At 42.5% G+C, this 25,756-nt stretch overlaps 1 protein-coding gene across 2 annotated transcripts in view; it reads left to right on the top strand.

Annotated features, from left to right (window-relative positions):
- The window catches only part of nprl2 (NPR2 like, GATOR1 complex subunit), a 38,536-nt gene extending 21,648 nt beyond the window's left edge, over positions 1–16,888 (top strand). The window contains exons 6-11 of one of the 2 annotated variants that reach the window (XM_080184447.1): positions 2,163–2,260; positions 7,591–7,627; positions 8,900–8,993; positions 12,898–13,015; positions 14,202–14,344; positions 15,118–16,888. In XM_080184447.1, the coding sequence (XP_080040573.1) occupies positions 2,163–2,260; positions 7,591–7,627; positions 8,900–8,993; positions 12,898–13,015; positions 14,202–14,344; positions 15,118–15,185 (558 nt within the window). In that variant the 3' untranslated portion in view covers positions 15,186–16,888. The other variant, XM_080184448.1, reaches the window with a different exon arrangement.
- Positions 16,889–25,756: the final 8,868 nt, after the last annotated feature.

Here is a 25,756-nt window from a genome sequence, read left to right as displayed (position 1 = left end):
TAAGTGATAAATCTGGAACATTAAATAAAATTACAAAAGTAAGATTCTCAGAACTTCATGTTTGATTCTTCCAGTCAGCAGGCTTCCCACAGAGCTTAGAAAATTGGAAAACTATGGAAAAAAGACCTTAAGTCATTGAAAAGTCATGACACTTTACTAGAAGAAAAATGGGACCTTTCTGACTCTGGGCAGAATTCTAACCTTTTCCGATGTCCATTTCCCTCCCTGTGTAAACATTTGCTTCACTTTGCATGTGTTGAGTCCATTACAGGTTTTGTTCTCTGCCTGATCCCACCCACTGTCAGTGCTGTTCAGAAACTGCCTTTCAACAGCAGACGTTGGCTGAGTAGCCTGTCAATTGTAAATTGTTTAGGTATCAGATTGGCTGCTTTTGAGACTGCCAGACAACGGCAGACACTGGCTGAGTAGTACGTGCCAGACTCCCCAGTTCTTCCTCTCTTGCTTTGCCTCATTTGAGAAAAAGTCTGTTTGTTGGTGTCAGTTGCAGATTTTTGTTGTGAAAGCAGAGGTTTTGTCGGGTGCTTTCTCCAGAGCTGGAGCATGGGAAACAAGGTGAAGCAGAGAAGAATAAGCATCCACTGGAGGAAGTGACATCTGAAATGATGCTGTATGTATATAGTTGAAACATGGAAGTGACTCTATCCCTCTCCCTGACAACAGACTAAGATTGAGCCAGTCTTTTGTAACCTTGGTGTCACAATCGATCCCAAGATGAACTGCTGATATTATATTAATACCATCAGCATTACTGTCTATTTCCACCTCCATAACATCACCTGACTTCACCCCATCTCAGCTCTTCTGCTGCTGAAACCTTCATTCATGCCTTCATTACCTCTAGACTCAACTACTTCCAACACACTTCTGACCAATCTCCCACGTTCTGTCGTCCATAAATTTGAGATCATCCAAAACATGTTTTAACTCTCAGCAAGTCTCATTCCTCGGTGCTCGCTGGCTTACACTGGCTCTGAGTCCCATCCTTATTTTCACTCTTCCCTCCATGGCCTTGACTTTCCCTATCTCTGTAAGCTCTTCCACAAGATATCTCTGCTTTTCTAGTTCTGTTCGCTTGTGCAAACCCAATTATAATTGGTGTGCCATTGGTAGCTGAACCTTCAATTGCCTGGGCCCAAGCTTTGAGGTTCCCTCCCTAGAGCTCTCTGCCGTTCTACCTCACTTACCTCCTTTAAGACTCTTTTTTGATAATTAAACTTGACACCGGTACAGTGTCTCAAAACCGGTAACATCGGGACCAAGTACATGCCGAATTTTGGATCTTCCCAATTTTCATGTTGGGTGGTTTGGACTGGGTCAAGGATTGCTTGGACCAATTAGGGCATGGGAAAAGATAGGTGCATGAAGTCAATAACTAGTCAGTGTGCCACCATGCCAATGCAGCAGATAACTAAACAAAGCTTAGTTATTTTACTCATCTAATAATAATGAAGATTCGTGCATGGCAGCCTAACGAACTGTCCAGTTTTTGGATATTGCCAGTTTTCAGATAGCCATATTTAAGACACTGTATCTGAATCTCCTTACGTGGCTTGGTGTTGCACTTTGTTTAAATGCGCTGTGAAGCACCTTGGAAGGTTTCATTGTGCTAAAGGCACTATATAAATAAATATTAGTAACTGGAAATCACAGAGTAGTTAAGAAATAATGGGTACTGCAATGTGGGGGAGGTGTAGGATTTTTCTGGACAGGTGAACTAGGGTGGGCCACATAGCTTTCCTCACCAGTTACTACCATGTGATTTGAAGACACAATTGAATGTGTTTTGCCATTTTTGGCTATTGCATAATTAAGTCACTGACTGAATCTGACTCCAAGCTGGCATGGGGGAATCACTGACTGTGTCTGGCTAGCCTCATGTGGAACCTGCTGACCACACATAGTCTGTGCAATATACATCAAGCCACCCCTGAAATATGTCAGTGCTATTTGCTTCAACCATTTCATGTGGCCGTCCATTCCACATTTTCTCCGTGTACAAAAATGCATCGTGTAGAGGAGCCACTGAGTGCCCAAAGCATTGTAGGAGCCTGTTCGGCTCAGCGATTGCCCGGTGAAGACTGTCATTGAACCGTTGTGTGGCTGGCTATATGCTAAATTTTGGCTGATGTTGCATCCGTCAGATTCTGCCGTACATCGATGGATTCCGCCATATCCAGAAGATCTCTGCTGAAGCAGATGTGGAGTTAAACTTGGTGCGGATTGCAGTGCAAAATTTACTGTGAGTAGCACAGAGAGAGAGTCAGTGTCTTGCAAACTATTTCAACCCAAGTTTGCCTTTTGTTTGACTGGCACAGATAAGAAATATAACTTTAAAGAGAATATCACCACCTGCAATAGTCAATAACTAGTCAGTGTGCCACCATGCCAATGCAGCAGATAACTAAACAAAGCTTAGTTATTTTACTCATCTAATAATAATGAAGATTCGTGCATGGCAGCCTAACGAACTGTCCAGTTTTTGGATATTGCCAGTTTTCAGATAGCCATATTTAAGACACTGTATCTGAATCTCCTTACGTGGCTTGGTGTTGCACTTTGTTTAAATGCGCTGTGAAGCACCTTGGAAGGTTTCATTGTGCTAAAGGCACTATATAAATAAATATTAGTAACTGGAAATCACAGAGTAGTTAAACACCTGCAACTCGTATCAGAAAATTCTTCTTCACACATAGTGATCACCATATGGAAGGACTCCAGGAAAGTGGAGGTATAAATTCTGGAATCATTTAAGAAATAATGGGTACTGCAATGTGGGGGAGGTGTAGGATTTTTCTGGACAGGTGAACTAGGGTGGGCCCTAGTCTGGTTGTTTTGTGTGTGCAGATCAAGGTAAAATTCGGTAGTGGTAAGAAATAGATTCGTTTTCTGTTTTTGAAGACAGTGTCAACTCAAGCATTGCCTAGAATCTTTGATCCAGAAGATAGTTTTGTACACCAATTAATTAGGCGTTCTCTGGCAATTACAGCATGAGGTAAGATACAGAGTAAAGCTCCCCTTACATTCTTTCAACAAATGCTCACAGGGCAGGTATAGCACAGGACAGATACAGAGTAAAGCTCTCTCTACACTATCACTATCAAACATTTCCAGGCCAGGTACAGCACAAGGTTAGATACAGATAAAACTCCCTCTACACTGCCCCCATCAAACACTCCCAAGGCAGGTACAACATAGTGTTATATACAGAATAAAGCTCCCTCTACACTGTCCGCATAAAACTGTCCCAGACCAGGTATGGAATGAGCTTCAAGCAGAGTAAAACTTCTCTCCACTGTCCCCAACAAAAACATTCAGGACTGCTGTAGTACGAGTTAGATATAGAGTAAGCTTCCTCTACACTGTTCCCATCAAGCACTCGCAGGGCATTTACGGAGACAAAAAAATGCTTAAGTTCTTAGGAGGACAGGCAGGAGCCATGGAGAGAAACCAGAGTTAACGTTTCAGGTCAGTGACCTCTCATTTGAATAGGGCAGGTATAGTAGGAATTAGATACAGGGTAAAGCACTCTCTACACTGCTTATCAAAATATTCTCAAATCTAATAAACCAGATTCAGTTGTTCTGAAGCATGTATTAGTTCATTCCTTCCAACATTTTGTTTTGCATTATAATTCTAGTACAAAGTGGGTGAAATGTTTTTTGCCCATTCACTGCACCTTAGCAACCTCAGCAATTTTATAATCATAAGATTTTAATTGCCATTTAATTGAACAGATTATATAGACAAGGGTGGGATCCATGTATTTAGTGATCATCTTGCTGAAAAACAAATTGCTCCTTTTGAAAGGCTTTGCCTACCAAGATTTCCTTTTACTTACATCCAGGGATGGCAGGATCATTCTTTTTGGCAGCCAGTTGTTACAATCTGGAACACATCACTTTAAAGGGTGGAAGGAGACAGTGACACATTGATGTTACTAGGCTGTAATTTGAAGGCCCTGATTAGCGCATTGATGTCATAAGTTAATATCTCGTCATGGCAGCTGGTGGGATTTAAATTTAATTAATAAAAAATCTGGAATATAAAACCAGTAGTGATGACCATGAAACTGTCATTAATTGGTGTAAAAACCCATTTTGTTCACTAATGTCCTTTAGGGAAGGAAATCTGCCATCCTTGCCTACCTGACCTACATGTGAGTCCAGGTCCACAGCAATGTGGTTGATTCTTAACTGCCCTTTGAAATGGCCAAACAAAATTTTACCAAAAAGTCATAAAGAAATATAACTAGAGGGACCGCCTGACATGGATCTAGGTATTGGAAATGGCAGTGCACACCCTGCCCAATTGACCCTGCAAAGTCCTCCACGCTAACAACTGAACACATGCTAAATTTGGGAGCTTCCTACAATTGTGGTTCAAGTCAGAAACCCCAAAGTGTTTTATGAAGACCACGTGGATCATCACGTTTTGCCTCTTGAATTTGGCTAGGATAAGCACAATATGTTTCACTTCAGGTATGATTCAAATGACCCACTTGGGGAGCTTTTATCAAACCATGCTTATTTAAGAATGTAGTTAACATGTATAGTAAAAAAATTAGCAAGAACTTTTACCAATTACAGACAAGAAACAGAACAACTATAATGTATAATGCTTAACAAATATATCTAATATGTTCCAATCAAACCAATCCCATAGACAAAAGACCCTTTCAACGGGTTTAACACAGCATAGACTAATGTTCACATGATACTGGACTTGAAACCTTTGGATGAAGTCTGCAGTTCTCTAGATAAACGCGAACAGTTTTAAGTCCGAACAGCTTCCCAAAACACCAGGGACTCGAGGCAAGCCACCAACAGCCGATTCTCCCCCGTCAGAAAGGCAAAACCTTGCTGTCAGCTAATCAGCAGAATTTCCGAAAAACAGAGAGAGACTTCTTTTCAGCTTGATAACCCTTAACTCAACTCTAACTGCTGCTCCAAACTGAAAATGTAAAGCTCCTATCATCTGACCTGCTAATCAGTTTTTTTCCCTAAGAATGCAGAGCCATAAAAATCCCAGTAAAAATAAACAAACTTCAAACTGTTCTGAGTCTATCCAGAGAACAGGAGACTTCATTCAAAGATCTCAAGTGCAGTATCACGGGAACATTAGTCTATGCTTTGTTAAACCTGTGAAAAGGGTTTTTTGTCTATGGAATTAGTTTGATTGGAACACATTAGATGTGTTTGTTAGAGGTTGTACATTATGGTGGTTATTGACATAAGTGTCAGTCTTGAGTGCCCCAGACTCCACCATCACTATTCCTAGCAATGTCCTGTCTCACCAGCCAGACAGACTCACCAGAGAGGGCAACTCAGTGATATACATGAAGGAGGAAGTTGCTCTGGAAGTCCTCAACATTGACTTTGGTCCCCATGAAGTTTCATGGTATCATGGCAAATATGGGAAAGAAAATCTCCTGTTGATTACCACATGCCAGTCTTTCTCAGCTGATGAACCAGTACTCCTCCATGTTGAATACCACATGGAAGAAATAGGGTGGCAAGGGCACTGAATGTGTCCATGTGAGCAACTTCAAAAGTGGCTCAGCAACACCACCACTGACCAAGCTGGATGAATCTTGAAGGGTATAGCTGCTGGACTGGATCAGCGGCAGGTGGTGAGACAACCAATAAGGTGGAAAAAACAACTTTCCCTCACCCACACCAGTCTACCAGATGCAGATGCATCTGTCCATGACCAAATTGGCAGGAGTAACTACTGCATAATAGGAGGTAAAGATAAAGTCCTATCTTCACTTTGAGGATAGACAGAGTTAAGTGACCTCTTAAACAATGGATCTGATCAAATCTTGCCTCATCCAATTATGAATGATGGTGGACAACTAAACAATTTAGGGAAGAAGGTGCTCCTCAGATATCTCTTTCCTCAATGAGTGCAGCACATGAATGCAAAAGACCAGCCTGAAACAGTTGCAACCACCTTCAGCCAAAAGTGCTGAATGGATGGTCCATCACAGCCTCCTCCTGAAGTTCTCCACATCACAAGTCTGAAATTTACACATAACAGCAAGAAACAGCTATAGGCTGTCACCTGCCTAAACTTGGGGTAATCCAAAACCCAGCTACCCGTGCCTTAACATACAGCAAGTCCTTTCCCACTATAACTCCTATGTTCGCTAATTTAGATTGGTTCCTGGCCTTTCTTTTAAACTTCTCATCATTTTCTAATCCTTTCATGGCCCCTCCCTTTCTCTATAATCTCCTTCAGCCCCATGACCTTCCAACATATCTGCTCCTCTAATTCTGGTCACTTGTGTATTCCCAATTATAATCACTCCACCATTGGTGGAAATGCCTCCAGTTGCCTTGATCCCAAACTGGAATTCCCTCCCTAAACCCCTTTGTCTCTATCTCACTCTCCTCTTTTTAAGATCTCTTTGATCAAGCTTTTGGTCATTTGACATAATGGCTGGGATTCTCCCAAAAAAATTCTACGTCCCCAATGTGCGGGAAAATGGGAGTAACTCCCGCTGATTTTTTCAGCGTGATTTCCAGAATGAATCTCTGACACTCTGTGCATCACAGAGTGCCTCAGTGCGATTCACTTTGGCAATCGTGGAGCAGGATCTATTCTCCCTGGAGAGGCCAGCATCATCGCGCTGAACAGGCCACTGCGCATGTGTCAATCTCTCAATGCGAAGATTGGCATATGCGCAGTGACTCAGCATTGTCGGCATTCAGATCACTGGCCTTCTGACCACCACACACACACACCCCCCCCCCCCCCCCCCCCCCCCGCCATACTCTGATTGCTCTCTCCTGGACATCCCCAGGCAAGCCACAATATCGTGTCCCCTCCCTCCATTGATGCCTCCCGGCCTACTGCGCTACTCAAACTGCACAGTGGGCTTGGAGAATTGCCCCCAATATCTTATTGTATGGCTTGGTGTCCTACTTTGTTATATAATGCTCCTGTGAAGCACCTTGGGCTAACTTATGTTACTACTACTTTTGTTCCATAACGTTGCTGAACAGACTCTGCGTATTTCTCTGCCAGTTTGACTGCAGTGGCTTTTTTTTCCCTTCCTTTTCTGTCTCAAGCTGATGAAGCTCCTTCCTCTCATTGACATTAAGTTTGCATTGTTCCTTCTCTCTCTTTATCATTCTGTCTCTCTTGACACAAATCTCCCATTGATCCTTGTCTTTAAATCTTGTGCTGATTTGAGGTTTCAATGCTTTTTCAGGAACTTTTTGAGTAGTGGTCAGGATCTGGGAATTTGGGATAAAGTAATTTGCATATATTTGTTCATCCTTCTCAGAAGGTTTAACAGGTTGAAGTAGAGTGTACAACAATGCACAGTATTTATGGTAATTTGGGATAAAGAGTTGGTTAATAAGTATGAGGACCTTATTTCGTTCCATTCTTCATGATTCCCAAATTGATCCTTGCTCTAGCATAGGTCTGTCTTGCCACATTCAGCATGGGAATATATCTTACCCAAAACAATGTGTTACATTGCACACAGTCCAGTAATGGGACTAGAATTCATTCAGTGCAAGTTGCAGTCTGAACATAATGTGTGCTGTTGTCTTGCAGATACTATGGAGTTGTGACTTTAGTTCCTATATTCCAGGTGAGTGCACAATGGAAGGTTGGTATGTTTATACTTCCACATTGTAATCTGAATAATTATTGTTTCTGTGCCTGATTCCTTCTTTCATTAACATACAACAAAACACCCAGCTATCTTCAGCCGTTATGACCTTCTTTCCATCATAATGTCAGAGGATGTTCACTGATGACTGTACAATGTTCAGCACCATTCACAACTCCCTAGCTACCAAAGCAGTCCGTGCCCATAAAAGGCAAGACCTGGACAAAATCTAGGCTTGGGGTGGCAAACAACATTCATACTGCACAGGTGCCAGACAATCTCAAACAAAACAGAATTTAACTATCCCCTCTTGACATTCAGTAGCAGTACATTGCTGAATCCTCCTCCATCAACATCCTGGAGGTTACCGTTGATCAGAAACTGAACTGGACTAGCCATATGAATACTGTGGCTACAAGAGCAGACAAAATGTGGGAATTCTTTGGCGCATTCCTCATCTCCTGATTTCCCCAAAGCCTGTTCACCAAGTACAAGGCACATGTTGGGAGTGTGATAGAATACTCTCCGTTTCCCAAGATGAGTCCAGCTCCATCAACATCCAAAAAAACTCAACACCCACCCAGGAAAAAGCCGCTTGATTGGCATCCCAAGCCCATTCACTGCCTTCAACATTCCCTCCCTCCACCACTGACACAGTGGCAGTAGCGTGTATCATCTGCAACAAGTTTGTCCAACCTTTTTGTTCAGGTGGCCACATTTTACATATTATCTTCACTCGTTGGGCTAATGAAAAATATTCCAAACTAAAAGGTTTGACAAAACAAACTGAATTTCAAAAAAATATGAAATCTTAAGGAAAGAAACAATTTCTGAGCAGAAGTAAGGCAATTTAAGTGCTCTAAATTGTTAAGTTTAAAAAAACTAATAAAAATGACCAGCAGATGAGTGTCGGTGTATGTGGGTGGCAGAGGGTGAGCATGTGTGTACTGGTGAGAGAAATCTGAGACTGAGCATAAAACAGACTCTCACACTCACATCCACACCCACACACTCACTCAATCTTACAGCACTGTGTATATACCTAAACCCCTTGAACTGCAACAGTTTAAGAAGGCAGCTCACCATCATCTTCTCAAGAACAATTAAGGATGGGCAATAAATGATGGCCCAGCCAGCAATGTCCATGAACCAATAAATAAAATATCTTGTGTTTTACTGAATCTCCACTAATCTTATTGATCTGTAGTTCTGTTGATGCTTAACAGTGTTTTGTTCCTTTCCCCTCTGTAGTATTCGAATGTGTACTGCCCAACTCCGAGGGTGCAGGATCTGGTGGATGACAAGTCCTTGCAGGAAGAATGCCTGGCATATGTCACTAAACCAGGTATGCTGCAAGTATCTGTTCAGTGATAAAGTATTGACAAACAGTGTGCTTTTATTCCAAATGGATTGGGGTATAAGAGTAAAGGCAATTTACTGCATTTATACAGGCCATTGGTGAGACCACACCTGCATACGGTTTTCTTCTCCTTTATCTAAGAAAAAACATGCTTAAACTAGAGAAAGCACAATATGGGTTCACAGGATTGATTCCTGGGATGAGAGGATTGTCCTATTAGTGGTGATTACATAAACTGGGACCATCTTATTTAGAATTTTAAAGAATACAAGGTGATCTCATTGAAACATGCAAGATTCTGAAAGAGGCTAGAGCGGGTGTGCTGTGTCAGGATTATCCCTGTCTGGGGGATCTGGAACTAAGGGGCATAGTTTCAGAATGGAGGGCCACCTTATGGAACTGAGAAATTTCTTCATTCAAAGGGTTGTAAATCTTAGGAATTCTCTATTCCAGAGAGCTGCAGGTGCTCCTTCGTTGTGTATTATCAAGTTTTTATTTAAATTCTTTCATGGAATGTGGGTGTCGCTGGCCAGCATTTACTATCCATCCTTAACTGCCCTTGAAAAGGTAATGGTGAGCCACCTACATGAACCGCTGCAGTTTGTTTGCTGAAGGTCCATCCACCTATGCTGTTAGGAAAGGCATTCCAGGATTTTGATCCAATGACATCGAAGAAATGGAGATAAAGTTCTGAGTCAGTGTGTGTGGCTTGGAGGACACCTTGCAGGTGGTGGTAGTCCCATGTATCTGCTGCCCTTGTCCTTCAAGATGATTGAAGTCACAGGTATGGACTGTACTCTCAAAGGAACCTTGGTGAATTGCTGCACTGCATCTTGTGGACAGTACACACTGTTGCCCCTGTGAGTCACTGATGGAGCAAGTGAATGTTTAAGGTGGTGAATGGGATATATTTTGGAGGATGCTAAGAGATACAATAAAAGTATGGGAATATAGGGTTATGGTAAAAGATCAGCCATGATATGTTCAATAGCAGACCAACTCAATGGCTTAATGACCTATTACCCCTATTTCTTATGTTCTTAACTTAATCTATTTATAGTTTTATTACAAACAAGCAATAAAAGACCATCACACCCAACATAACAGAGCTATGAGGAGAGGCTGAATAAACTAGGCTTGTACTCGTTAGAGTTTAGAAGAATGAGGGGAGATCTCATTGAGACGTATAAGATGATGAATGGGATGGATAGGATAGAGGTGGAGAGACTCTTCCCGCTCAAAAAAGACAGTAGGACTAGGGGGCACAGCCTCAAGATAAAGGGGAGGCGGTTTAGAACGGAGTTGAGGAGGAACTTCTTCACTCAAAGGGTGGTGAATCTCTGGAATTCTCTGCCCGTTGAAGTGGTGGAGGCTGCCTCGCTAAATATTTTTAAGAAGCGGGTTGATGGGTTCTTGATAAGAGAGGGGATTAAGGGTTATGGGGAGAGGGCGGGAAAGTGGAACTGAGCCACGACAGATCAGCCATGATCTTATTGAATGGCGGGGCAGGCTCGAAGGGCTAGATGGCCTACTCCTGCTCCTATTTCTTATGTTTTTATGTTCTTATGTTCTAACTATTGGGATAAATCCATTATCCTTCCTGGTTATTGGTAAAGCTGACTCCTGAGGGACACACAAAAAAAATCGCATGACCTCTTTCTGAAAAGGCAGGGGAAGCTCCTATGGTAATGGAGCCGTCTCAGAAGCCTATATGCCCAGTATGCATCATACGTTTATCAGATTATTGCTGGTTATCTCCTGTGAGCGATCGGCCCAACTTGGCATCAGCTATGAAGCCTTGCAGCAAAAGAGACAGACTAATGTTTCTAGAATGACCTCAACCCTGAGCAATGACTTGCTCAGATGCACTTGTACAGAGCTGACAGACAGCAATTGCACATCCTTTCAGTCTCTGATTTCCCCAAATCCAACCCCGTACCCTTACCATGTGCATAATCGTGGCAGCACATTTCCCTAGAATAATATAGGCACCAATGTCTTGTTGGAGCCATCCCAACTCCATGTTCCTGCTGGCAAAATCTCTGTTTTTACTGATTTACTGATTTTTAAATTGATAATGTCTCTAGGAATTAGAAGGGACAAAACTGTTCTTTAAATTAAATGTTTGAAGCATATCTAACCTAATAAATGTAAAGAACATTTATTGAAGATATTGAAGAATCTTTGAAATTATGTAACAATACATAGTGGGTAATATTTGGGAAGGTAAAATGAATAAGCTACCGGCAGCATGGAAGGACAGTGAAGCCAACTAACTCGTTGGAGTGTCCCAAGATATGGTTGGTTTGTTGGGCAGATTTCATACAGTTAAATTTACAGAGTATTTAGTAAGGATCTTTGTCTGTGATTAGTGGCTAAGATAAATTTGTGTCCAAGGTATGACTAAGGAAGTAGAGTAGACCTTTGCATCAAAAATGATCTTGGATAGCACAGGGGCACGGTGGTTAGCACTGCTGCCTCACAGCGTCAGGGACCCGGGTTCAATTCCAGCCTCTGGTCACTATCTGTGCAGAATTTGCACTTTCTCCCCATGTCTCTATATGTTTCTTCTGGGTGCTCCGGTTTCCTCCCACACTACAAAGATGTGCCCTTTTGTATGAGATGTTTGAATATTGGATGAGAACACATTTGTGTCCTCTGCAGGTGATGTCCATTTGGACAAATACAGAGCTCAGTCAGGACTTGTGCAGTTGTTTACCTAGCAACTAGCACCTGTGGAATAGTACACGGTAACCAGTGCCTGTCGAGCAGTTAAATTTATCATGGCAGGAAAGGGAGAAACTTTTCAAGATATAAGGAGGTTGTGACTCATTAATTGTGACCCTACTGATTTTAATTTTAAAAAGCATCATTTGGATAAGACATTAAAAAAGAAAGAAGGATAAAATTAGAGGCAGGACAACTAATGAGAAACAATTTAAATAGATTTGGAACAGAATATGGATCTGCTGGGAAACTGAGCCAGTGGTTGGTAAATGAAGTTCACACAAAAATAACTGATCTGGGAATGAGGAACCAGGAGAAGGCATCACAACCTGCAAATTACTGTAGATAATACTGAACAAATGATTGCTGTTTGCTATTTTACTGTAGGTGTTGTCTCATCCTCTGTTAAATTAGTCAACAGTCCTTGGTTAATACATTTAATAGAATAGTCTTAAATATTGTTGAAGATCTCAGAGTCATTGTGGAAACCACCAGCTTGGTGTTTGTAGTTTCAAAATGTACAGGTTACTTGAGTATTATAAGAGTGCGAGATTGCCAATACAAAGAGGTAATGGTGTTCCATTCATTTAATTCACTTCATTCTCCATTTTATCACTCTTCTTTTTTCCACATCCCCACCCCCACTTCAGGCTAACTGCCACATTCCTCAGGCAGTCCTTTACTAAGCTGTACCTTTGTTTCGCCATTAACACATTCTGATCACTTAATGGACACTTTCAACACTTTTTTCAGCCTTCTGCATGCTCATTTACATTCTTTTTGTCCAATTCCACTACCCCTCCCTACTGTCAAAGCATAAATCTCTGCTGACTCTCTTTCCTCTCAGCTCTGACAAAGAGTCATCTCGACTCAATGTTGGCTCTACTGTCTCTCTACAGATGCTGTCAGATCTGCTGAGATTTTCCAGCATTTTTCTGTTTTTGTTTGAGGTAATGATGTTGTGATAGTTAATCCCTGAAACTGAAATGTCAGTTTGGAGAATGGGTTTATTGCACTGAATGCCCTGTAGTTACTTACATTCTCAATGGCATTGGAGGTAAACATTGTTTCAATCTTCCCAGTGGGTTCTTGTGGAGTGGAGATGGGTCCTGTAACAATGGGAGATCTTTGAAGAGCTGTTAATTGCTGCCTTTGCCCACAGGACACAAGCGTGCCAGCCTGCGAGATGTATTCCAGCTATACTGTGGGCTCAGCCCTGGCACTACAGCTCGAGATCTCTGCTCGCGCTATGCTCAACAACTTCAACACGTGGACGAGAGGTAAGATGTTGAGCCTGGCTTTGTAGCGTACTGTGATTTATCTTTCTGAGCAGATCGAATGAATTCCCTTCCCTTACTCTGCTCTTATTGGTTTTGTTTAATGTTTTCTTTTCATTAATTCTCAGGATGTATAGCATTTATCGCCCATCCCAAATTAGCCTTGAGGTGCTGCAGTTTGTGGGGTGTAAGTACTCAGAGTGCTGTTCAGTAAAAATTTCCAAGATTTTGTCTCAGTGTTACAAAGGAGTAGTGATATGCACACAAAGTCAGGATAATGCATGACTTAAGAGGGGAATTTGCAGATGGTAGTATTCTCATGTGCCTACTGCCCTTATCCTTCTAAATGTCTAGATTGTCCTCCCCTTTGCCAGGGAGGCAATGGTCGAGTGGTATCATGCTAGATTATTAATCCAGAAACCCGTTCGGGGGATCTGGGTTTGAATCCAGCCCACAGCAGATGGTGGAATTTGAATTCAATAAAAAAAATCTGGAATTAAGTATCTACTAAAGACCATGAAACCATTGTCAATTGACAGAAAACCCATCTGGTTCACTAATGTATTTTAGGGGAAAAAAATCTGCCGTCTTTATGTGGTCTGGCCTACATGCGACTCCAGAGCCACAATAATGTGGTTGGTTACTAACTGTCCTCCAGCATCTAGCGATGGGCAATAAATGCTAGGCAGCCAGCAATACCAATGTCTCATGAATGAAAAGCGTCGAGGTCGCAGGTTTGGAAGGTCTTTAGAAGAAGCCTTGACAAATGGCTGCAGTGTATCTTGTAGATGGTATTTCAGTACAACCACAGTTTAGTGATGGTTGAGAAATGTGAATGTTTGATCTATAGATAATATACCAGTCAGACTCATTGCTTTGCCCTGCGTGGTGTTGAGTTTTTTGAGTTTGGTTGCAGCAACCCAGCAAAATGGATTAAATCCCAACACACTTGTGTCCTGTAAATAGTGATGATGCAGAGATGCTGGCATTGGACTCTGGTGGGCACAGTAAGAAATCTCAAAACCTGATGAAGGAGCAGTGCTCCGAAAGCATGTGATACCAAATCAACCTGTTGGACTTTAACCTGTTATTGTGAGATTTCTTACTGTAAGTAGTGGAGAGACTTTGGGTGCCTGATAAGTGATTTGTTATAGAATAGCCAATCTATGTCATTCTCCTCTGATTGCAGGAAGTTGATCCAATTTGGTCTGATGAAGGATCTAATTCGGCGACTACACAAATATCCAGTAAAGATTAACCGTGATGAGAGGAGCCGCCCACCACGTCTCTACACTGGCTCTCACAGCTATGATGAAATCTGCTGCAAAACAGGTACAGCAACCCACAACGAATCACTCCATTATTGGAATGAAAGCAACCAAGGGAACAGAGTGATGCAAAGGATTAGATGTGTTCAGGACTGAGATGCATGTCCTGTTGGCAGTAAGAGTTCTTTGTGAATTCAGTTTGAGGACTATATTGGTTATAGATGCATAGCTTCTAGTTAACAACATCTTTGGAATTCTGAGTCAGAGAGGCTGTAGAATGACTTGGGACTAGAAAAGGAACAATATCACGGGATCTTTGAGAAGCATTCCATCAGGGCAGTGCAAAGAAAGCTTTACTCTGTATCTAGCCAATATGGTAATGTAGCAGGTAAAGTTTATTTATTAGTGTCACAAGTAGGCTTACATTAACATTGCAATAAAGTTACTGTGAAAACCCCCTAGTCACCATAATCTGACGTCTACCCGGGTACACTAGAGGAGAATTTAGCATGGCCAGTGCACCCAACCAGCACATCTTTTCCCTGTTCTTCTTGAAAACAGTGCCACAGAATCATTTACATTCACCTGAAAGTGATGACGGAGCATTGGATTAACATCTCATTTGAAATGCAGCAACTCCAGCACTGCAATGTCAGCCTAGATTTTGAACTCGTGTCAGAATGGAGCTTGTAAACCCCACAGCCTTCTAACTCTGAAGCAAGAATGCTCATACTGACACCTCCTTAACTCTGTATCTGATTTCTGCTGTAACTAACTTCTTGGGACGGTTTGTTTTTTTTGCAGGAATTATAACTTTTTTTTGTCTGTTTCTCTCAGGAATTAGCTACAAGGAATTGGATGAGAGACTGGAGAACGACTCAAATATCATTGTGTGCTGGAAGTGACAGTACAATGTGTTGCCAGGATAATCACTGCGTGTTCTGCTGTGCAGTCGCATAATATTGACCAGGAGTTTCCAAATTGAGGAACAGATTGGCAAAGAAGTGGACTTAAAATGGTACTGAGCTGGGTAGTGTGAGCTGTGCTGGCCTGCAGGACTGAGAAGATCTTCTGACTTTCCTGCATTCACTTAAAAATAAGTGAAGAAATGTATGAAAATATTTTTTCTCAAATAGGTTCTGATCCACAATGGAGAGATTTTTATTGATATAATCTTTACCTTCAGTTATTTTCTCCTGGTGTTGTGAGACTTCTTACTATGTTTACCCCAGTCCAACGCCAGCATCTCCATATCATATCAAGGATAGAACAGAGCTTTCCCCCCCAGCTGATTCATTCAAATCTTCCACTCTCCTCCCATCATTTATGATGGGTAAATATTCCTTGGCTAGCCGCTATGCTGTGTAACCAATTTATTGATTGTGTGTAGTACTGAGTCATACACATCCTGAAGTAACCACATTCAGTTGCTGATCGGTACTGAGTTAGCTGATCACGGCTGGGACAGTTATGGGGGTGCTTTCAGTGGCAGGAGTGCTCCTGGGTTTGGTAGAGTCCCCACTCTTGAGGAGTCTAATCTATCCATGGACAGCTGCTGGAAAGTGTGTGTGTCAAAGTGATCACGTCAGCTGCAGTGACTTTACAGTTAAAATGTTTTTTCCAACGTTTAAGAATGATTCATTTGGGTGTGTTACTGCAGAGCTTTCAGTGCACTTTAAATCAGTAATCTGTAAATCAATGCCTTTATGAGATTGGGAATGGATAAAATCCATACTGATTGTTATTACTAGCTTTGGATAAATAGAACTATTTAACAGTGAATGAACAAGCATTAATGAATTTTAGTAACTCTTCAGTGTGGTTGTGGAACAGTAGTGTCACAAATCATCAATTTGTCATCCTGTCAGCTTGGCTCAGTAGTATCACTTTCACCCTTAAGGCAGAAGGTTATGGGCTGAAGTTCTACTCCAGATATTTGATTACACAACCTAGGCTGACACTCGATTTCATTACTGAGGGAGTGCTGCACTGAGATAGCTTTTATCTTTTACGTGCAGTATTACATCAGGTCAAGTCCTGAAGGACATGGCTGCCAGACCTGGCCTGTGGCAGATAATGAGCGAAATCAATAATAGGAAAAAAACAACTTGACTTCATCCTCACCAATCACCTATTGTTAGGAGGGATCACTGCACAATCTTAGTGGAGATAAAGTCCCATCTTCACACGCAGGATATTCTCCATATTATTGTGTGGCACTACCATTCTGCTAAATGGGATAGATTCAGCTCAAAATGGGACATCTGTGAGGCACCACAGGACGTTAACATCAGCAGAATTATATTCAACTAGAAACTGTAATCTCATGGCCCAGCGTATCCCTCACTAAGCCATTATGGTGAAGTCAGGTATCAACCCTGGTGCAATGAGAAGTATTGGAGAATATGCCAGCACATCAAGCATTCTGAAAAATGGAAAGCCTATCTAGTGAAGCTACAACTCCGGACTGCATGCATGCTAAAACAGTGAAAGAACAACTCCCACAACCCAGTGAGTCAGATTGAAACCCTGCAGTTCTGCCACAACCAGCCCCAAAAATGGTGGTAGACAATTAATGGGGATGAACATCCCTATCCTCAAAGAGGATGGAACATAAGAACATAAGAAATAGGAGCAGGAGTAGGCCATCTGGCCCTTCGAGCCTGCCCCGCCATTCAATAAGATCATGGCTGATCTGTCGTGGCTCAGTTCCACTTTCCCGCCCTCTCCCCATAACCCTTAATCCCCTCTCTTATCAAAAACCCATCAACCCGCTTCTTAAAAATATTTAGCGAGGCAGCCTCCACCACTTCAACGGGCAGAGAATTCCAGAGATTCACCACCCTTTGAGTGAAGAAGTTCCTCCTCAACTCCGTTCTGAACCGCCCCCCCTTTATCTTGAGGCTGTGCCCCCTAGTCCTACTGTCTTTTTTGAGCGGGAAGAGTCTTTCCACCTCTATCCTATCCATCCCATTCATCATCTTATACGTCTCAATGAGATCTCCCCTCATTCTTCTAAACTCTAACGAGTACAAGCCTAGTTTATTCAGCCTCTCCTCATAGCTCAACCCCCTCAACTCCGGTATCAGCCTAGTAAACCTCCTCTGCACTCCCTCCAGGGCCAAAATATCCTTGCGCAGGTGCGGCGCCCAAAACTGCACACAGTACTCCAGCTGCGGCCTCACCAATGCCCTATACAGCTGCAGCAAGACCTCCCTACTTTTATATTCAATCCCCTTCGCTATGAAGGCCAGCATCCCATTCGCCTTCCTGACCACCTGCTGCACTTGCAGGCTGGGTTTTTGCGACTCATGCACAAGGACCCCGAGGTCCCTCTGCACCGTCGCCTGCTGCAGTTTTTCGCCACGTAAGTAATAGTCCTTCCTACCATTCTTCCTACCTTGGAACACTGGCTCATTGTTATGTGTGCCTTTTTTGGTATTATGTTTTGTTTTATTTCTTTACAGGATGTCAGAGTAGGTGGCTGGGCCAGCATTTATTGCCCATCCCTAACTGCCTTGCATTTCAGAGTGCATTTGAGAGCATATTAAAGGGTCAACCACATTGCTGTCAATCTAGTGTCTCATGTAGGCCAGACAAGGTATGGGTGGCAGATTTCCTTCCCTGAAAAACCAGATGGGTTTTTGTGACAATCAACAATGGTTTCATGGTCATCATTAGACTTTTAATTCCAGATTCCTATTACCCTCCGCACAATTTGCCTTTCCCCCAATCTTGGTGTCATCAGCAAATTTCGACACCCTACACTCGGTTCCCTCCTCCAGATCATCTATATAAATGGTAAATAGCTGAGGCCCCAGCACCGACCCCTGGGGCACCCCACTAGTCACCACACTGCAAATAAATGGAAAAGACAAGGCTAAACACTCTTTTGCTGTTCCTGGTACCTTGTTTTGCTTAGATCGGCTACACCTGAATATATCAAAGATGCGATATAATTGCAGGGGCCTTGCACACTCTGTTTTCTTCCAATCCCTTCTTTTGCCTTGCTTCTTTCTTGCAATTCCACTTTCTGTCCTTTTCCATATCCAATATCAGTAAATAAACTCTTTGTTTGCAGCATTGAAATGCTGTGTTGCTCAAATTCCTTACCTGCATTGGTAGTATCCATTGTTCTAATCTGTGCAATACTTGTGTTTCAAGACATCCATTAATCTCCCTCGAAAAATTGGGACTTCTTGTCCACAATATCTTTTAATCTTTACATAACCCACTAGATGGTAGATTGTAAATCTCATGTAGCTATGTATTATTTCACTCTTTATCTCCTGTGTGATAGAATAAGAATTTCCAAATAGTGGAAATCAGAAGGGCACATTTCCATGTTGTCTTTTCAAATATCTTGTTTCCTACAATTCTTTCAATTTTTTTTTGTGAATACTCCAGATCCAATCTTTCTGATTGAATCATATTTTTTCTTTGTGCTAGGTATCTCTTTCAGCCAGTTGTTATGAAACATGGTGATGATAAATGCAAGGGTGTCCTAAAATTTAGAAGGGTACCTTGGAACACTGGCTCATTGTTATGTGTGCCTTTTTTGGTATTATGTTTTGTTTTATTTCTTTACAGGATGTCAGAGTAGGTGGCTGGGCCAGCATTTATTGCCCATCCCTAACTGCCTTGCATTTCAGAGTGCATTTGAGAGCATATTAAAGGGTCAACCACATTGCTGTCAATCTAGTGTCTCATGTAGGCCAGACAAGGTATGGGTGGCAGATTTCCTTCCCTGAAAAACCAGATGGGTTTTTGTGACAATCAACAATGGTTTCATGGTCATCATTAGACTTTTAATTCCAGATTCCTATTGAATTAAAATTTCACCATCTGCTGTGGTGGGATTTGAATTCCAGTTCCCATATCTTGGTTTGGGTCTCTGGATTACTAGTCCAGTGACAATACCACTGTGTACTGCAGTGAGGAAACAGCCAGTTGTGTGAACAATTCATAAAAAAATACAAGAAGAATTATACCTCACTTTGACACTTAAGGCTATAGACACACTTTACATTATCCCAAATAACACCCAATATTAAGTAACTCTATGAGCTAAATTCACAGAATACTACAGTGCAGAAGAGGCCTTTCGGCCCATCAAGTGCACCAACACATGAAATGCCCTGACTTGCCCACCGAATCCCACTTGCCAGCACTTGGCCCTTAGCCTTGAATGTTATGGCGTACCCAGTACTCATCCAGGTACTTTTTAAAGGATGTGAGGCATCCCGCCTCCACCACCCTCCCAGGCAGCGCATTCCAGATGGTCATCACCTTCTGAGTAAGAAAGTTTTACCTCAAATTCCCCCCAAACCTCCCACCCCTCACTTTTAACTTGTGTCCCCTTCAACTGAAGGAAACAGTTGCTCCCTATCGATCCTGTCCAAGCCCCCTCATAATCTTGAACTCCTCAATCCAGTCACCCCTCAGTCTTCTCTGCTGCAATGAAAACAACCTAAGCCTATCCAACTTCTCTTTGTAAATTAAGTGTTCCATCCCAGGCAGCATCCTGGTAAATCTCCTCTGCACCCCCTCTAGTGCCTTCACATCCTTCCTATAATGTGGTGATGAGAACTACACACAGTAGTCCAGCTGTGGTCTCACTAAAATTCTGTACAACACCATCATGTTTTTGTAATCTATACCTTGATTGATAAAGACGAGTATGTCATTAACCTTTTTCACCACCCTATTAAACTACCTTTTCTGCCTTCAGAGATCTAAAATTCTAAAAGATCTAAATTCAGTAAATAATTACCACTCCAGGTTAAGGTGGCCAACTGCCTGCCATTTCAGAGCAAACCATATTGCAATGAATCTGGAGTGACATGGAGGCTAGACTGGGTAAGAACAGCAGATTCGCTTCCCTAAAGGACCTTAGTGAACCAGATGATGGGTTTTTTACAACAATTGACAATAGTTTCATGGTCATCAGTAGACATTTAATTCCAGAATTTTATTCAATTCAAAATTCACCATCTGCCATGGCAGAATTTGAACCCCTGACTTTGCTCTTGGTCTCTGGTTTACTAGTCCAGTGAGATACCACTATGCCACCATCTCCCCTGATGTTAGCTGTCTCTAGCTCTTCTTAATTCTCTACAGTTACATCATTTCTTTCCCTCTGATTTTATCCCCTTGTGGAGATGACTTTTGGGAATACTTGATTTTCTTGTCTCTATTTTGAAGTTACCATTTCTATAGCCTCATTGTTCTCTCGAGTCACGTATTTAAAATACTTTTTTCAATGAATAGGCTAATTTGCATCTCATCAATTTCTCCAGCCATTCGTCTCTAATCAATTCCCTGTTTTACTTTTTTCTAATCTTTTTCCCCAATTCTTAACACTGTGCATTTCCCTTGAGTTACCTTTTAAGATCAGTGGCCTCCTTCTACATAAGAACATAAGAAATAGGAGCAGGAGTAGGCCATCTAGCCCTTTGAGCCTGCCCCGCCATTCAATAAGATCATGGCTGATCTGAAGTGGATCAGTTCCACTTTCCTGCTTTCTCCCCGTAATTCTTTTGTCTATCAGAAATCTATCTACCCGTGATTTAAATATATTTAACGAGGTAGCTTCCACCACTTCAATGGGTAGAGAATTTGAGATTCACCACCCTTTGAGTGAAGAAGTTCCTCCTCAACTCCATTCCAAAGTGCCCACCCTTTATTTTGAGACTGTGCCATCTAGTTCTGTTATCCTTTCTAAGCAGGAAGAATCTCTCTACCCCTACCCTATCTAGCCCCTTCATTATCTTATATGACTTAATAAGATCCCCCCTCAGCCTTCTAAACTCTAACAAGTACAGGCCCAGTCTATTCAATCTCTCCTCATAAGTTAACCCCGTCATCTCCGGGATCAGCCTGGTGAACCTTCTGTGTACTCCCTCCAAGGCCAATATATCCTTACACAAATGCGGGGACCAAAATTGCACATGGTACTCCAGTTGCGGCCTCACCAGTGCCCTGTACAGTTGCAGCAAGACTTCCCTGCTTTTATATTCTATCCCCCTCGCTATAAAGGCCAACATTCCATTCGCTTTCTTGATCACCTGCTGCACCTACAGACTGAGGTTTTGCAAGTCGTGCACAAGGACCCCCAGGTCCCTCTGCATTGTAGCATGCTGCAGCTTTTCACCCTTTAAATAATAATCCCTCCTATTATTTCTACCAAAGTGGATAACGTCACATTTGCTAACGTTATACTCCATCTGCCAGTTCCTCGCCCACTCACTCAGCCTATTCAGGTCTCTCTGCAGACTTTCAGCTCCCTTCATCCAATTTGCTTTTCCACTCACTTCGTGTCATCAGCAAATTTTGTTATCCTACACTCAGCCCCCTCCTCCAGATCATCTGTGTAAATGGTAAACAGTTGAGCCCCCAGCACTGATCCCTGCGGCACTCCACTAGTCACCAACTGCCAACCAGAAAAGCACCCATTGATTCCAATTCTCTGCTTCCTGTCAGATAACCAATCCTCAATCCACGCTAACACTTTACCCCCAATTCTTTGTACCCTAACCTTCTACAGCAACCTTTTGTGAGGCACCTTATCGAACACCTTCTGGAAATCTAAAAACACCGTATCCACCAGTTCCCCTCTGTCTACCGCACTAGTCACATCCTCATAGAAATCCAATAAATTCATTAAATACGACTTCCCCTTCACGAATCCGTGCTGTGTCTGCTTGCTCAAACTGTTCTCTTCTAGGCGTCTTGTTATTTCTTCTTTGATGACGGATTCTAGCATTTTTCCAACTACGGACGTTAAGCTAACCGGCCTATAATTCCCTGCCTTTTGTCTGCTACCTTTTTTAAACAGCGGCGTAACATTAGCCGTTTTCCAATCCTCCGGCACCTCTCCAGAGTCCAGCGAATTTTGATAAATAATTACTAAGGCATTTGCTATTACTTCTGTCATTTCTTTCAGAACCCTGGGATGCATTCCATCCGGTCCCAGGGACTTGTCTACCTTCAGTCCTGTTAGTCTACCAAGCAGTACCTCTCTAGTGACAGTAATTGCATTAAGGACATCATCTCCTACCATCCTGCTATCTTTAATATTCGGTAAGCTATTTGTGTCCTCCTTGGTGAAGACCGACACAAAAAACTTATTTAAAGCCTCAGCCATTTCCTTGTTACTCACCGCTAAGTTCCCCCTCTCATCCTCCAAGGGTCCAACATTCACTCTAGCCAGTCTCCTCTTTATATATTTGTAAAAACTTTTACTATCGTTTTTTATATTTAGAGCTAGTTTAGCTTCAGACTCTATCTTTCCTTTATCGCTTTCTTAGTCAATCTTTGTTGTTTTTTAAATCTTTCCCAATCTTCTAATTCCCCACTATTTTTAGCTGCTCTGTACGCATTGGCTTTTAATTTGGTACTCTCATTTATTTCCTTTGATAACCACGGCTGGTTATCCCTTCTCTTACAGTCCTTCTTTACTATCGGAATATATTTCTTCTCAGTACTGAAAAAGATCTTCTTAAAATCTTCCACTATTCCTCAGCTGTCCTACCAACCAATCTGCGCCCCCAATCAATATTCACCAATTCCGCCCTCATCTTATCATACTCCCCTCTGTTCAAACAGAGGACACTGGTTTGGGACCCTACTATCTCATCTTCCATCTCCATCAGAAATTCAACAATACTATGACCACTCAACCCAAGAGGATACCTCACAAGAAGACCCCTAATTCTACCTGCATTGTTACACACTGTTCTCCTCGTTACGCCTTATTCTGCATTGTAGGATTCTGTGAAACCTAACCTTCAAGAGGAGAAAACATACTTGACCTCATCCTTACCAATCTGCCTGCAGATGCATCTGTCAATGACAGAATCAGTAAGAGTGACCACTGCACAGTCCTTGTGGAGACGAAGTTCCGACTACACATTGGGAATAACTTCCATTGTGTTTTGTGGCACTATCACTGCAAAATGGGACAGACTTCAAACTGCTCTAGCAGCTCAAGATTGGGCATCCATGAGGTGCTGTGAGCCATCAACAGGAGTGGAACTGTACTCCAGCACAATCTGTAATCTCATGGCCCAACATATTCCCCCAGTCAACCACTGCCATTATGCCAGGGGGTCAACCTGGATGGCAGGATGGCATGCCAGGAACAGCACCAGGCATTCCTAAAATCAAGGTGACACTACCAAACAGGACTACTTGCATGACAAACAGCAAGTGATGGACAGAGCTAAGTGACCCCACAACCAACAGATCAGATCTTAAGCTCTGCAGTTCTTCCACATCCAGTCATAAATAGTGGTGGACTATTAAACAACTCACTGGAGGAGGAGGCTCCACAAATATCCCCATCCTTAATGATGGAGGAGCCTAGCATATCAATGCAAAAGATAAGGCTGAAATATTTGCAGCAATCTTCAGTCAGAAGTGCCGAGTAGATGATCCATCTCGGCCTCCTGCAGTGGTCCCCAACATCTCAGGTGCCAGGCTCCAGCCAATTTGTTTCACTCCATGTGATATCAAGAAAGAGTTGGAGGCACTGAATACTGCAAAGGCAATGTGCCCTGACACATTCCTGCAATAGTACTGAAGACTTGTGCTGCAGAACTTGCCGGTCCCCCAGCCAAGCTCTTCCAAGGCAGTTACAACACTAGCATCTACTCAACAATGTGGAAAATTGCCCAGGTATGCCCTGTACACAAAAAGTAGGACAAATCCAACCCAGCCAATTACTGCCCAATCAGTCTACTCTCAATCATAAGTGATGGAAGGGGTCATCGACAGTGCTATCAAGCAGCACTGATAAGGCTTAACCAGTCGCTGCATAGATAGTGTATTCCAGATACTAACCACTCGCTGCGTAGATAGTGTATTCCAGATACTAACCACTCGCTGCGTAGATAGTGTATTCCAGATACTAACCACTCGCTGCGTGGACAGTGTATTCCAGATACTAACCACTCGCTGCGTGGACAGTGTATTCCAGATACTAACCACTCGCTGCGTGGACAGTGTATTCCAGATACTAACCACTCGCTGCGTGGACAGTGTATTCCAGATACTAACCACTCGCTGCGTGGACAGTGTATTCCAGATACTAACCACTCGCTGCGTGGACAGTGTATTCCAGATACTAACCACTCGCTGCGTGGACAGTGTATTTCAGATACTAACCACTCGCTGCGTGGACAGTGTATTCCAGATACTAACCACTCGCTGCGTGGACAGTGTATTCCAGATACTAACCACTCGCTGCGTGGACAGTGTATTCCAGATACTAACCACTCGCTGCGTGGACAGTGTATTCCAGATACTAACCACTCGCTGCGTGGACAGTGTATTTCAGATACTAACCACTCACTGCGTGGACAGTGTATTCCAGATACTAACCACTCGCTGCGTGGACAGTGTATTCCAGATACTAACCACTCGCTGCGTGGACAGTGTATTCCAGATACTAACCACTCGCTGCGTGGACAGTGTATTCCAGATACTAACCACTCACTGCGTGGACAGTGTATTTCAGATCCTAACCACTGCATAGATAGAATATTTCAGATCTTAACTACTTGCTCCATAGACAGTGTATTTCAGATCCTACTCTTTCTTTTATTTTTTTTAACCAAAGCGTTTCACTTCATATTTCTCTACATTGAATGTTATCTTCCATAAGTCAACCCATTCCACTAATCTGGCTACCTCTTCTTAAAGTCTATCATTATCCTCCTTGCAATTTATAATGCGTCCACGTTTTTTGCCACCTGTGGATTTTAAAATTATGCTCTGTTCCATCCAGGTTGAGGTCATTGATATGCATCACGGAAAGCATTGATCCAAATACCAACCTCTCGGTAAACCTTCTTTCAGTCTAGAAAAGCAACCATTCACTAGTACTTTGTTTTCTGCCATTCAGTCAACTTTGTACCTATCTCTTTTATTCTATGGGCTTTAACTTTGCAGGTGAACATGTAATGTCTCAATATGACAACCACCTTCAGGCAGAAGGGCTGAGTGGATGATCCACCTTGCCTCCTCCTGAAGTTCCCAGTATCACCAGTGCCAGGCTTCAGCCAATTCGAATCACTCCATGTGATATCAAGAAACAACTGAATGAACTGGATGTTGCAAAGGCTCTGGACACAGCAACATTCTGGCAATAGATGTGTTCCAGAACTAGCTGAACCCCTACCTAAGCTGTTCCAGTATAGCTATAACACTGGCATCTACCAGCAATGTGGAAAATTGTCCAAGTACATCCGGCACACAAGAAACAGAACAAATTCAACGCTCCCAATTACCAACAGTCTGCTCTCAATCAGCAGCAAAGTAACGGAAAGTGTCATCGACAGTGCTATCAAGCAGCAGGTACTCAGCAATAACCAACTCACTGACATTCAGTTCGGGTTCTGCGTGGTTCACTCCACTCCTGACCTCAATACAGTCTTAGTCTAAACATGGACAAAAGAGCTGAACTCCAGAGGTG

This window comes from Carcharhinus amblyrhynchos, chromosome 3 (assembly GCF_965287045.1).
Source record: "Carcharhinus amblyrhynchos chromosome 3, sCarAmb.v2.hapA, whole genome shotgun sequence".
NCBI lineage: Eukaryota > Metazoa > Chordata > Chondrichthyes > Carcharhiniformes > Carcharhinidae > Carcharhinus > Carcharhinus amblyrhynchos.
The sequence above is the reverse complement of the archived record's forward strand: the minus strand, read 5'-3'. Positions and strand labels throughout refer to the sequence as shown.